This window comes from Myiozetetes cayanensis, unplaced genomic scaffold (assembly GCF_022539395.1).
Source record: "Myiozetetes cayanensis isolate MyiCay16 unplaced genomic scaffold, myiCay2020 scf9, whole genome shotgun sequence".
Taxonomy (NCBI): Eukaryota; Metazoa; Chordata; class Aves; order Passeriformes; family Tyrannidae; genus Myiozetetes; species Myiozetetes cayanensis.
The window spans coordinates 27,485,802-27,499,656 of NW_026088185.1; the positions used below are offsets into that span (position 1 = coordinate 27,485,802).

Genomic DNA, 13,855 nt, shown 5'->3' on the forward strand with positions numbered 1-13,855 from the left:
CAGATGTACCACTGCAGGGGAGAGGGCAGCTCTTCACCGCTGCTCAAAGACGAAATAGCCATTCCTCTAGACAATCCTGTGGCCTAATCCAGCACATCAGCGTTTTGCTTGATGTTCTCATCAACTTCTTCACACTTTCTCATCTCTCAAGTGTTACTGGCTTCCTCGTAACTCGTAATTATAACTTACAATTTGCTATTTAGTAGGCTATAATACGTATTATTACTCTAAGCTGTAAAATAAGAACCCAATTTGCTTTCAAAGGGAAGTGGTCTTTATTAATGGCTTTCAAAGATGCAAATTTTTAATTTGTCTTTTATCATTGTGGTAAATGTTTGCTTCATGATGCAAGACTTGTAAAGCATTAGAAAATGTGGGCTTTTATGTATCATCATGAGTGCATTTACTTCTTAAAATGTTGTGTTTTATCACCAAGAGGAGACTGACAAATTTCAGAATGAATTCTGCTAGAAATCATCAAGGTTACAACCTGGGGCCATTTTTCAGCATAGTTTGTGCCTTTCTGCCAGGGAATTACAAGTAGGATGACAACCCTGTTCCAAATTGAGGTCTGTGAACACAAACAGAATTCTTTTTTTTTTTTTTTAATGCTGTTGTTGAACTGCATCATTGTAAAATCTGAATGCCAACAGGGTTAGCCTTGGATGGTGTGAGAGTTAGTCTTTACATTTTAAAGTACGCTTTTAATATTAATTTTTTGCAAAATATTTATTGGTGTGAGTTATAGTTTCTGACATCCATACCTGAGCTGGAAAGATGACATAAAATATTCTGATAATTTTTTCAGCATTTTTCAGAGTAGAAATCCAGTGTTTGGCATTACTTAATAACTGAGGATGGGAATAGTGTCTCAATTCTGATGGAAGAATTATGATTAAGTGAACTCATTCCCTCATAAATAGGGTATTTGGGGCCATTTTTGGTCTCTAGTATTTCTCTCCCTAGCAGGTATCAGTAAAAGCAGGTAAGGATAAACCTGAAATCATTATATTCATATACTTGGAATATTTTCTCTATTTCTTCAAAGGAGAAAACAAAAAAAATTTAAAAAAACAACTGTAATTTCTGCTTAGGACATTTCGTTCTTTGATCGAAAGTACAAGTGACCGTGTGGTCACTGGTGGGAGGTCAGTGCCAGTGGGTGCTATTGGTTGGCTCCTCTGATTAACAAAAAATCCTCTAAGAGGTTGATAATGATCTTAATCATTTGCTTTCATTTGATTCAAATACATCCTCTAATGGCATGTAAGAAGCTTACAGATAAATCAGAACTCAGTCAAATTCATCTTGTTCCTTTGGTCTTTCCTTTTAGGCCAGATAATCTTTCAGTAGTTTTAATTCTGATTTGTCTTCTCCTACTCTGATATTGCAAATGCTGTGAAGGACCCAAACCCTGGAAGCTTTCCAGTGCCTTGAAGATTTTGGTTCATCTACCACAGTGGAGATGTAAACCTTCCTAAAGCTCAGCCTCCCTGATAGTGCTGTGTCCTGCACCCCAAAGCTGCAGCCTCTGGATGTGTTTTCCTTTGCCTTCTCTGCAGGGACTTCTGAGGGAAAAACAAAAGCAAACTGTGAGGGAAAAACAAAAGCAAACTGACCTTTGGCTTCATGCGATCGATGCGTTCGCTGCATTGCCAGAGCTGTCACAAATTCTGGATTAAAAAAGATATGAAGGATTCACAAGTTGAATTCGGTCTGTTAGGAAGTCTGAGTTAAAGTCTGTTTAATCCAATTAAACAAGAATACTATAAGGAAAATAACAGCAAAGCATTTGACTATTGACTTCTGGCAACACATAACACAGCTTTCTCCAAGCCTAGGAAAATTTTACTTTGGTTTTAATAACATTACTACCTAAACAAATCCCTGTGGGTTTTGGTGGATCAGGGAGGGAGCTGTTGAAGGTTATTGGTTTTGGAAGGTTGAATTTTTTTAGGCTTTCTGACTTTTGTTGTTTGCATTGTGTAATATAAATAATGATTTTTTTCTTCTAGCAATATAAGATTTAAGAACAGATTTAAGAAAGTAGCAGTGCTGAAGCCTTGATTTTGATTAAGAGACCTTGAGGGAGAGTTTAGGTTCTGTAAAATTAAATTAATAATAGTAATAAAGGAAAATTTTAAAAAATAAATGGAACAATATCTCCAGTGAAATGAATATTTCTTCAGTAAATTGACAGGTTTTTTTTTAAAAGGAAATTGTAGTGCACTTAGTTTGGAAAAAAAACCAACCCTGAATAAAACTGTTAATTAGTAGGCAAATATCAGATGATGGGATTTCTTGAATATGGAACACAGCTTTTTAAGAGCAGTACATTACGTCTAACAGCTGAAAAGAGGCTTCTGAGGAGCTGTTTCTGCAACTAGTGTTAAATTGAATTGATTGTACTGAGCACAAGTTTCTTCTGAGGAATTGGTTTTCCCTCCTTTTACCATGTAGCAGGTTTGATTCAAAATCAAATCCAGCTTTTTCCTACACTTTTAATTTGTTTTAGTTCTCAATCCATAGAAATCAAAGAACTAATGAGTAGAGTCTTTGGAAGTGGTTTATTCTCCATTAGCAGTGATAGATTTGGGGTTTTTTTCCCCGTTCTCTTCATTGGCAGGTTGCATAAGGAGGATTAACGTTAGCTGGAGGCATTGGTTATACATATATATAAATATATATATATATATATATATAAAACTTGAGGTCTCATAGACCATGTTAACCGTTGATCGATCAAGGGCTGTCAGGATTTTGTTCAGAAGACAGCAATTTCCTTCAAACCTGCCATCAGTCCAAGTTTTGGTCACTTTAAACACAGAACATGTTTGATAATTGAGGCTGGATCTCTGTTCTGCCTTACAGAGTTTTCCTGGTTCAACTGGTGCCTGCCAGGATCATGTCTGCTCAGCCTGCTCCTCATCCTGTGCTTCCGCGAATCCTACGACAGACTCTATCTCGACGTTGTCGTCTCTGTGTGATAATGCCAGACTGGTGAGGGGTTGGAAGAGACTGGAAGTCAGCTTTGCAGTCTGCACATCTGCCTGGATTTGCACAGCTGGACAGCAGAAACACAAAGAAATTACAAGACTTAATTGTGGCTTTATTTAAGAGAGGGTGAGGGATGGGTTGTTCTTACGTTCAAGGCCACCTTGATTTGCTGTAAATGTGGAACTTGAGTGGTGATAATGATGCCAAAATGCACAAAGAGAATATATCTGCTGTACAGGTCCCAGTGCCAGAGCTGGGGCTGTCTATTTAAGGGGCTGTCGATGTGTAGCAGTAAAGTATACGTTGTGTGTGTGTGTGCCTGTGTGCTGACTCACGGTTATATGCACCAGGGTACCAGTAATCTTTGGAGTCTTCTATCAGAATAGAAATAAGGAATAATCTTAACAAAAGGAAAAGGAGAAAAGAAAAGAAATCTTTTATTAAAGATCTCTTCTAAATCACTAGTCATTTATATATTGAATGTCCATTAAACAGTACACTACATTTACATTCTAATAAAGTGATTTCTGATATAAGACACTGGTACCAGGGTTTTTAGCCATACTAAATATCCCAAATAATCCCTGCAGTGTTGTTAGAGGTGTTTGTAGTCACCCTGGAGCACAAGTAAACAATAGCTTTAGCTGCCACTGAATCCCAACTTGCACCCACAGTCATCTCTGAAATACCACCGTGGTTCCATGTCTCCTGAATATGGAGCATCTGTGGTGTACTGGAGAGTCACTCTTGCTAAATGTTGCTGTTCTAAAAGCCCACCACTGTGTCACCTTTCCATCCCCTGTCTCCAGTACTGCCTTTTTTACTGTGAAGACCTGTTTGTGACACTGAATACTGTGGATGTGGATGTCTGAGTCCTGCTAATTCTCTTCTGATACTCTAAGGTGTGTGTGGATTTTAGAAATAGTTTATGACTGAGGGTGCCTGAACAATATTGCTTGTAACCCAAGTCTTAAAAATCACTGTTTCCTAAAAAAAAAATCTTTCTAGTGGATGAGGTGTGCTGATAGCGAAATGACAATGAGAAATAACTCATGAGTTCTGGCATAATGTGGGAAATTAATGCCAGCTCTTTTTATCAATACTAATCTGTGGTCTTTCTGGCCCTTACTTGAACATAAATATTAAAGACACTTTGAATAGTTTTTTAAATCAATTTTTAAACCTGCTAATAATTTCTTAATTATATTCTTAGATTTCAGTTCAGCATCATTTACAATATTTCCGTGTGTGTGTGTGTGTGTTCTGTGCTCTACCGTTACAGGGGTTTGTTTGCGCGTGTGTGTGTGCGTGCGTATTTATATCTATGTATACACAAATAAAACTTATATATATAACACATATATATATAAGTTATATAAGGGTATGTGTTTACATAGACTTATTTTAAGTGATCCTGTCTGGGGATGGTGGTTTGCCTGTTTGTAACTAAGCCAGTCACTGCTGTGAATGGAAACACGAGCATACGCTGTCTGCGACGTGAATTTTTTTCAGGGGGTGAATGATTTCCTGTCGTGGCAGTTTTATTGCAGGGGGTGGGTGCACGTGTTGGAGGAGGCTGGTGGGCAGGATTCTGTGTCTGCAGAAGTCTGAATCAAGCACCCTCTGCTCCTGTGTGGGGCTGTTCTCTGCAGTCCTGGGGTGACACCACCACTGTAAGCTCCCTCAAATAAACCCTGAACTGAGTGCTACCTTTCAGACACGGACCTGTTCGTTCTGCCTGCTCTCCTTTTGCAGAGAGAATACACCACTAAGACCTTTAACTCAGGAGTGTATCTGTGCAGTAAAATAAAAGGAGCTGTTCCCTGCTTTTATGTTTTCAGAGCAATGGATGTATTTACTGAGTAACTGAAAATGGATTTAGCTCATTACCTGTATCAGCTACTAAATGATCTTTTCTGTCTTGAAGCAGGCTCTTTGTGGAAATGGAGCTAACCTACACGGGGATTACTAAATCAGTCTAAACAGCACGTTCGGATCCGCTGGCATCATCCTCTTACTGTTTTTCAGATGAATGGTATTAACTGTCCCAACTTCTTTTTACTATGTTTTAGTGCCTGGAATATTTTCAGCATCCAGTAGCTGCTGCTACCTATTGTCTTCTGAAACCAAGGGTCGCTTGCCAAGAGTCTGATTGGAGTTGCATTGTCATGGCAGAACTGCAAGCTTGGATGGCTCTTCAGAGCTCTGTTTCTGCAATTTACTGTAGCTATATTAAGATTAAAATTGCACAGCTCAGGCACTGTCCCGAGTGACAGAGATTTCTAATCCTTTCACTGTCCTGACTGTTTAAAGATGGAGAAGCACTTCAGGCAGTGTTTAGACTATAACCTGTTCTGCCTTTGTTCCAGAAAGCATCAAACAGTTCAAAATAATTTTTAGTGCTGCCAGATGCAGGCTCTCCTTAGTCAGAGGAGAAGAGTGAACCTCTTGTTTTGAACCCCGTTGATTGTTTTTCTGAGTCAGTGTGAATTGCTCACTGCAATCCTGATGCCTTGGTAGATGTTTTTCTGTGTGATGGGTTGACCGTGGCTGGATGCCACGTGCCCAACAAAGCCAGTCTTGTCATTGCCCTCCTCATCTGGGCAGGGGAGAGAAAATGTAACAAAGAGCTCAAGTTGGGATAAGGACAGGGAGAGATCACTCACCATTTATCATCACAGGCAAAACAGACTCAACTTGGGGAAGTTAGTTTAATTTATTAGCAATCAGATCACAGTAGAATAATGAGAAATAAACCAAATCTTAAAAACACCTTCCCCACACCCCTCCCTTCTCTCTGGGCTTAACTTCACTTGTGGTTTTCTCTCCCTCCTCTCCCCAGAGGCGCAGGGAGACAAGGAATGGGGAATGTGGTTAGATCATCACATGTTGTCTCATCCCCTGAGGAGGACTTCTCACACTCTTCCCGAGCTCCAGCGTGGGATCCCTCCCACAGGAGGCAGTCCTCCATGAATTTCACCAATGTGGATCCCTCCCACAGTCTGCAGGCCTTTGGGAACAGTCCTGCCAGCAAAGCTGCTGCAGCATGGGCTCCTTTCTGTGTGGTGCCACAGGTCCTGCCAGGAGTCTGCTCCAGCACAGGCTTCCTACAGGGTCCCTGCCTCCTTCAAGCATCCACCTGCTCTGGCATGGGGTTCTTCACAGGCTGCAGGTGGATCTCTGGTCCCCCATGGACATCCATGGACTCCAGGGGCACAGCTGCCTCCCAGTGGTCTTCACCGTGGGCTGCAGGGGAATCTCTGCTCTGGTGCCTGGAGCACCTCCTGCCCCTCCTTCTGCACTGACTGGGGTACCTGGAAAGCTGTTCTCTCACACACTCAGTCCTCTCTCCGGCTGCAATTGAAGTTGTGCAGTAACTACTTTCCCCTTTTTATATCTGTTATCCCAGAGGCTCTACCACTGTAAGGATTTTACTAGATTAGCAAGTCTGGCTCAGGACAGGTGAGGATTGCAAATGTGCTTGCTCAGATCTCAGAAAAATATTTTATCCCTGTCTGTGTCCCACAGCAGCATCCTTCAGTGGAGGAGCAGTGCATTTCATGCCAGTAACCCAGCTCAACCCATAGGAATATTTTTGGATAAGTATTACCAATTGGTCCACCCTTGGCTGGATTTACCAAGGGTCCAAGCTGCCAGGAAAACTGCATTTTGATAGAGTTTGAGAGCTCAGGGAGAGCCCTAAACAGTGCTGATACAATTAGCAGTAGTGCAGAATAGGCTCAAGACAGTTAATGTTTTTCTTAATAATGAGTGAAAGTTTGAAGTCTCTCTAACTTTTGAAGCAGTAATGATGTTGGCTGCTGTGTGGCCTGTGACTTGCCAGCAGAGGAAGGTGCCCTGGGGAGCCGAGGAATTTGCCTCTCTTTGTGGCCTGTAAGTTCACAGCCCTGAAGAACATTTTCCCCAGCAGTGCCGGGCCCCTTAACCACAGGTAAATGTGTTATGGTTTGTGTTGGAAATGCTGGGAAGGATGCTCCACAGTGACCACTCTTTCTTAGTAGTTCATTTTAAATATGGGCTGCTCCTCCAATTTCTGTTTGGATTGGTAACACTCTGTGTTCAGCTTCCAGGGCTGCTGGTTTTTCTTTTCCTGAGCTGCAGAGCTGTGCTGGCTTCCATGGTGCTTGTGAGGAGGCTCAGGGTTAGAAGATGGAGGCTCCACTTGCAGCACTGGTTACAGTCTCTGGTCACTGCTGTTATCCTCTTGATTCCTTTGCCTTCCCCTGTGGCCGCCTGTTCCCCTGAGCTGGAAGTGTGGACAAGAGGCTCTGTGCTCCCAAACCAATTCTAGAGGGATGGGTTGGCTGACCATGTGCTTAATATATCTAAAAGTAGAGATTTTTAGAAAATCATGCCAGCTGGAAGAAAGTGCAGACCCAAAGGATTCTGCACATATTGTGAACAGATAATCTGTTACAAAAAGACTGTAATTTGCCTGAAACTTGTAATTTTAGCTCCCACACCTAGAGAGGCCAAGATGACAGACACAGTGTGTGTTACGTATTCAGGCTCACAGCATCCCATAGTTACTCTCAGCCATCTGACAGAGCTGAAATGAGTGGAAGTGGGATGTCTTTAATGTTGGAGTGGGTTGGAAAACCCCAGGCTGTGTCAGTGTTTGCAGTGGTAACTGGGGAGAACAACAGGCTGGTGGATTGAGTGAGGGGAGGGGGCCGGTTCCAGGGGGCATGTTAGCAGTGAAATACTGCACTGAGTTGACCATATAAAATTTGAAGTTTTGAGGTGATGAGGATATTAATGCCTGACTTGTCATACAATAAACTGAGCAAGTGACTGTGTAGCCTTGCACTGCAACATAAACAAGCTGAACTGATTGATGTGCATATATTGGCAGTTACAAGAAAGGAAAATGCAATTTAATTGTGAGCAGTGACTGAAATGTGAATGGGAATTACACAGTTTGCACAGTGGATATAACGGCTCTCTAATGCTGTGACAGCAGGGCTTTAATTGTTCATTTCTTCTGTTGGGTCACCTGCAAATATTAGTAAGTATCTATGACAAAGGCATTTTTATGTTTTGAGGAGTTTTATAGTAAGTATAGGTCATTGTAACAACTTGGCAAGACAACTGTTACACTGGTATGGAACCCTACCCAAATATTTGGTACTGATTTAGTATTTGATGTTGGTGCCACCAATTCTCAGTGTTCTTGAAGCACCACATGGGGAGAGCAGGGATGTGGGGTGTGCAAGGATGCACAGTTGTGCAAGGGTGGACGCTGACCCTGCCAAAACAGGCAAGAATTTCATCTGTGGGTCCCAACATCTGGGCTGGGAGGAGGAGGAACATGCACAGGGGGAAATGCTGCCTCATGGCTGCTGCCTCCAGACAGACACACAGACAGACAGACAGCCTCCAGGCTCAGTGCTTCACGTGTGAGGGGTCATAGCTATTGACACAGGCCCCAGCCATTCCCCTGCAACCTGTGAGGTGGGTTGTGGGTGACAGGAATACCTGCCTTGCTCCCTCCAGGAGCGTCAGTTCAGCCAGCAGAGGAGAACTGCCACAGAGCAGGCACAGCCCCAGTGGAGTCAGGAGAAGATGTCAGTCTGCTCACAATTTTTGCAGTTTGTGTTTCAAGACAGATGAAACTAATAAATAGAGGAAGAAATGTAACTCTGTCCAAAGTTTTGACAAGCAAAAGCAAATATTTGCACAGATGTGCTGACTCCTGCCTATTGCTAGGGATCATGATGTGTTTGGAGCAATTTGTTCCCCCCCAGCTCTGGAGTGTGGACCTGCTCTTGCACCCCAACACCACTTCTTCACTGCTCAGCCCCAGCAGCACTGCAGGAAACTTTGTGCCCAGGCTGGGGGGCAGCAACCAGGGCAGAGCAGGAGAAGGGAAGTGCTGAGCCAGGATGCCCAGGAGGTGCGATGTTGATGGGCACCTGGATTATTTGCACAGGAGAGATGTCTTCTGCAGCCCAATTAAGAGTCTCATTTTTTACTTCTTCAAGGATGAGTTTCTGACCTTTGTTTTCTGTTTGTGATGTGATTTGTGTGCAGGGACAGCTATGGTGGTAGCACATGGTATAGAGGCGCTGATTTTCCAAGGTGTGCAGCAGGTTTGCTCTCTGCAATAACTGCTCCCTGCACAGTCTCTCTCCCCACTGGCTTCCTCTGGGTGATTTATCCACTTGTTAACATCTGGACAGACTCACTGCACTCACTTTGTATTGCTACATGAAGAAAATACCATCAGCAAAACCTTTTTTGCTTTATGGGGAGCTTTTCCCTTCAGGCTGAGGCCACTTCTCCAACCTTAGTCCACCTGTTTGTAAAAGCCAGGACAACCCCAAGCCCGTGTTTTCCTTTGCAGAGGGGGATGTGCAGGTTTGTGTGACACTGGGATGGATAGTGAGAGCCTGGGCACTGTGCTTGCTGTGTCACAGAGCTGCTGGGGGCCTTGGGGAAGGGCTGTTTGTGCATGGCGTGCTTTGCTCTCCCCACCTGTAATGGGGTGGGGATGCCACATGTCCCTTCCTGGGCAGGGATACCCTGGATGTGCAGTCTAAGCCACGATGCAAAAACAGAGTTGGCTTCCTTGCCTCAGCCCCTGCCTGCACTTCTGTGTGCCCCAACCTTTCTGCTGCCACCCTGTCACCTGAGCAAGCCCAGCAGAGCCGCAGGGTGTCCCCACAGGCCGGCAGCCATCAGCTCCTGCTCCCCCCAGGATAACCATACTTTCCAGGTGTATTGCTTTTCTCTGCCTGTGATATTTGCTAGATTAAAACCTCTTTTCCAAGTTTAATGTCTTATGCTGTGCATTTTAGAAAAGTACTTGATAAGGTGGAAAAAACCCAGCTTTTAATTATGGGACGCACCTAACAGTTGGGGCTTTTTGAACTGCAGGAACATACGGAGAAGGAAGAGGGTTTTGCATGTTGGAGAGCATCTTTGTAAACTATCCTTGACTTGTAAGACTGTTCAGTTTTACTGGAGTTTGTATGCATTTTACTTTTGTAATTTTTTTAATGATTTGATAGAATTTTAGGGCAAATTCTACATTTTGTATGCAATATTCTAATGTGGTCTATTTTTATTTTTGAGGAAATAATGTTGAAAGCACTATATACTTGTCAATGTAACGTACCCACCATGTCATTTCTATTTAAAACTGGACTCTGACCATGAAGTGCGTGTTGTTTTACGTACTGGTTGTTGCACATTAAAGAGGTTACTCAGATTTGCTGCCATCACTGTTCATGAGTTCCAAGAAAACACAAGGGAATAGTTTATTTCTGCTATAATTCTGCCAAAACCCACTGCAGATATTGCTACAAAATGGGGGTTGTTTAGTCTAAACGAATGTAGCCTCATCCAACCCCCAACCCAGCCAACAGAAAGATTTCCATCACTTCTAGTGATGTTTTAGGGTGAGAGTCTGACACTGCTGTTGGACCAAGAGACCCACAGACCAAGGGCTGCAGGAGGTGGGCTGGGGCAGAGGGTCCCCTGCCAGTAGGGGACTGAGGGAGGGGAAGGGGCTGGTGGCAGTGGCAGCCCCTGCTGCACCACCACACCATCACAACTCTGATTTCACACCCAGCTTCATCCAGGCTCATGGCTCAGGATGCTGCAAGCCAGCTGATTTTGCTGGTTCCCACCATCAGTGTCTGTTTGGGCTTTTAGAGAGGAGACCCTCCATAATAACCTTCCTTGTGTTTATCCTGCATTTAATTGAAATGGCCCCAAACTGAGATCTCTTGATCCATGTTTATTTTCTAGGACCAACTCTTCAAAATTGCCCTGACTATTTACCAGGGCAAGTTTAAAATAGCCTCACATCCTATTAGTTCTGGGAAGAAATCTGTCAACTCTCATGTCGTGAAATATCTGGGCCCCACTATTCTTAGCAACAGTCTCTTTCCAGGCTATATATGGGAGCTTAAAGCGCCTCTGTGATACAGTTCCCAGTTGTATTTATCTTTGCACTGTTACAGAAATCTCTGTCCTCAGGGGGATGAGAACTGAGGGTCCATCTGAGATCCCTGGTATAGTTTTGTGTGTTGGTGAAGCCCTTGTGCTTGTTCTTTCCCTGAGTTTTTTTACCCTGGTTTCTGTGTTATCTTTACTGTTGTTGAACTCTGCTGTTTTCCTGGCACATAAATGGCATTTATTCTCTCTTTCCTGATCGGCAGATCCCTGCTGAGAGCTCACTGGTGGCTCTGACCATGCTGCAGTTACACACGAGGGAGCAGCTGGGCTGGGGCCAGGCTGGTTGAAAGCACTTGGTGCTGTGCCCAGATGTGGGCAGATGTGGGTGAGCTGCTCTCAGATACCTCATGTCTAGTGGCCGTGGGACCAGCAGAGGCTGGGGAAAAAGTTGGGGCCACTTGTAAATGCTGGGTTATGGGTGTTTTGGCATCTCTGGGCTGCAGCCCAGTGCCAAGGGATGCCGATGCTGGGAAAGACGAGCAGCAGCACCCAAATGCAGGTGGGCCTGTCTTTACCCTCCTGCCATGGGTCATGAGAGCCAAGCAGCAGTGGTGCTTGACCTGCTCCAGGAGCATGGATTTGGCTGCCCTCAGGGAGTTTCATTGGGACCCAAGGCATTCTCCTTTACCTGACACATGCTGCTGATGTTACTCGGCACCCACCACCATATGAACACAAATTTCCAACCAGGGATTTTTTTTTTTTTTTTTTGCTGCAAGTTGAGCTTGAGCAAACAGAGGGGAAGCCCCAGAGCATGCACCGTGCCAGGACTCCTCATGCAAGCTGCCAGGAGCAGCACACTCTCCTCTCCTGGTGTGGGCCAGTCACCCACTGAAGTCATCCTTGGCTAAGGGTTGCAGAAAACACCTCAACTCTTCAGGAGTCAAACAAACAAGGGGAGCAGGGCCCCACAGCCCTGGGAGGCTTTATAGGTCCCATGGCCACAGTGGGGTTTCTCTTTGGGAGATTTTTTCCTTTGCTCCATTCTTTTCTCCATATCTGCAGGCAGGTCCCAGGCTGTGGGAGGTCTGCCAGTGGCACCAGGATGGGCTGGACCCCTTCCCTGGGGGTGCAAGGGCTGTGCTGTGAGTAGCCTGTCCATCCTTCTGTCCATCCAACTGTTTGGTCACAGACCTACAACCACAGTAAGTACCTGATTCAGGCACCAAAAGGCAGTGGGCAGGGAATGCAAACCTCCCCACAGGGAAACATTGCCTTGGTAGGACTCAGGCGAGCGCAGGCAGAGGAAATTGGGCAGCCAACGGAAATCGGGCAGCCAACAAACTGACCCCACCGTGTTCTGAACCTGAAACTGTTCCCGGGGCTCTCCTGAACCTGCCTTTGATTGCAGAGCTGAGGGTTGGCATTATGAATGTAGCTTTGCAGCTGAGTTTTGCTGCTGGAAGAGGAAAGGGTGATAGTGGCAAAGGGAAAGGTTGGCTGTGAAGGGTTTGCAGTGAGTGGATGAGCAGCAGAAATGTGAACTAGATCAGCACAACCTCATACAGAAATGCCTTCACTGCCACTGAAGTGCAGGAGGAAAAAAATCATTTTGAGAGAGATTTTCAGCATAGGTCTGAGCCTATGATAAAGCATTGCAGCTCGTCCTACCTTGTACACTCACATGGCAATTAGAGGTGATTTTATCTTGGCTGGGGCGGGACTGTGGGTCTGTGGGCTGGTGTGCAGAAATGATGCTCAGAGCATGAGTCCATACCTATTAACTCCAGACCCTCCTTGGCTGCAGCAGCACCTGGCGTGGCAGGGACTGCCAGGGACTGAGCTGCTCCCCAGGACAGGTGGCTTCTGCCAGGCAGTGAGGTTCCCTCCAGTGCCAGAGGAGTGATGGGTCAGCAGAAGGCAGTAGTAATTGCCAGGAGGCTTTCAGGCAGAAAGCAAGGCTCTTGCTTGAGGACAGGCTGATGTAAGTCAGCATGTAAATTGAGGACAACATAAAAATAATTCCAGCCGAGCTCCTAGGAAGAAACCTACGAACAGAAAAAATGTTGTTGCTAAGAAATGTGAAAACAGAAAACAATAATGTGGCTCCTGCCAGGGTAATAAAAGTGTATCAGCGTTGTGCCTGCTCTCTCGTACCGATGGCTTGCTCGTGACAGTAAATTCAGTACTGCCAAAATGGGTACAGTTTTCTCTGTGGCCATTGATGCTTCACATCATGGAAATATCAAACGTTTCTGATGGCTGTTCATTACCCTGCGCTTGAGAGGGGAGCAATCCTTTGCCGGCTCCATTATTTCCGTGACAGCAAGGAAATGACTATGGGAGGTTTAAAAATTAAAGAATACAGCAAGGTTAGATGGATCGAACCTCAACAGCCTGTTGCTGTTCACTGTGGTTGATGCTAACACTGAGTCTGGGAGGCACCTCACTGTCTCCAGAGTGATGGAAACCCAGGGCTACTTTTCGCTTCCAGCTAATTGCCAATCCATAAACTGCGAAGTTTGACCTTGAAAATCTTCAGAGAAGTTATTTTGAAGGGTGACAATGTTGCATTGCAGCTGCTCAGCCAGGAGGAGCTTTAAGCATTTGCTGGATTCCAGATCTGCCTCAGCTGATGCAAGGATCCAAAGAGTTGCATCTTCCATATTTTGCAGAGATCCACACCACGGAGCTGAGGGATGGATGTGGCTGGTGTACAGCACAACAATGCTTCCCTGTCATCTTAGTAGTTCTAGAATGAAAGCCAGCTGATCTTACACATGTTTTTGCTGTCATGAGGTGATCGATATAGGGTCACTCACAACAAAACAAGGGTGATAAAATTCTGGGTCACAAAATAAACCTGTCCCGCAAGCACACCAGGGCAAGCAAGAAAAGGCAAGAATCTGTCCAGCTGCCAAGGGCCAGCTTT

The 13,855-nt window shown here is 44.7% G+C and overlaps 1 protein-coding gene across 1 annotated transcript in view; it reads left to right on the forward strand.

Annotated features, from left to right (window-relative positions):
- SLC49A4 (solute carrier family 49 member 4) overlaps nucleotides 1-10,231 on the forward strand; it is a 70,960-nt gene extending 60,729 nt beyond the window's left edge. The window contains exon 9 of the mRNA XM_050339634.1: nucleotides 2,872-10,231. Coding sequence (XP_050195591.1) covers nucleotides 2,872-2,987 — 116 coding nt within the window. The 3' untranslated portion in view covers nucleotides 2,988-10,231. The remainder of the gene's footprint in view (nucleotides 1-2,871) is intronic.
- Nucleotides 10,232-13,855: the final 3,624 nt, after the last annotated feature.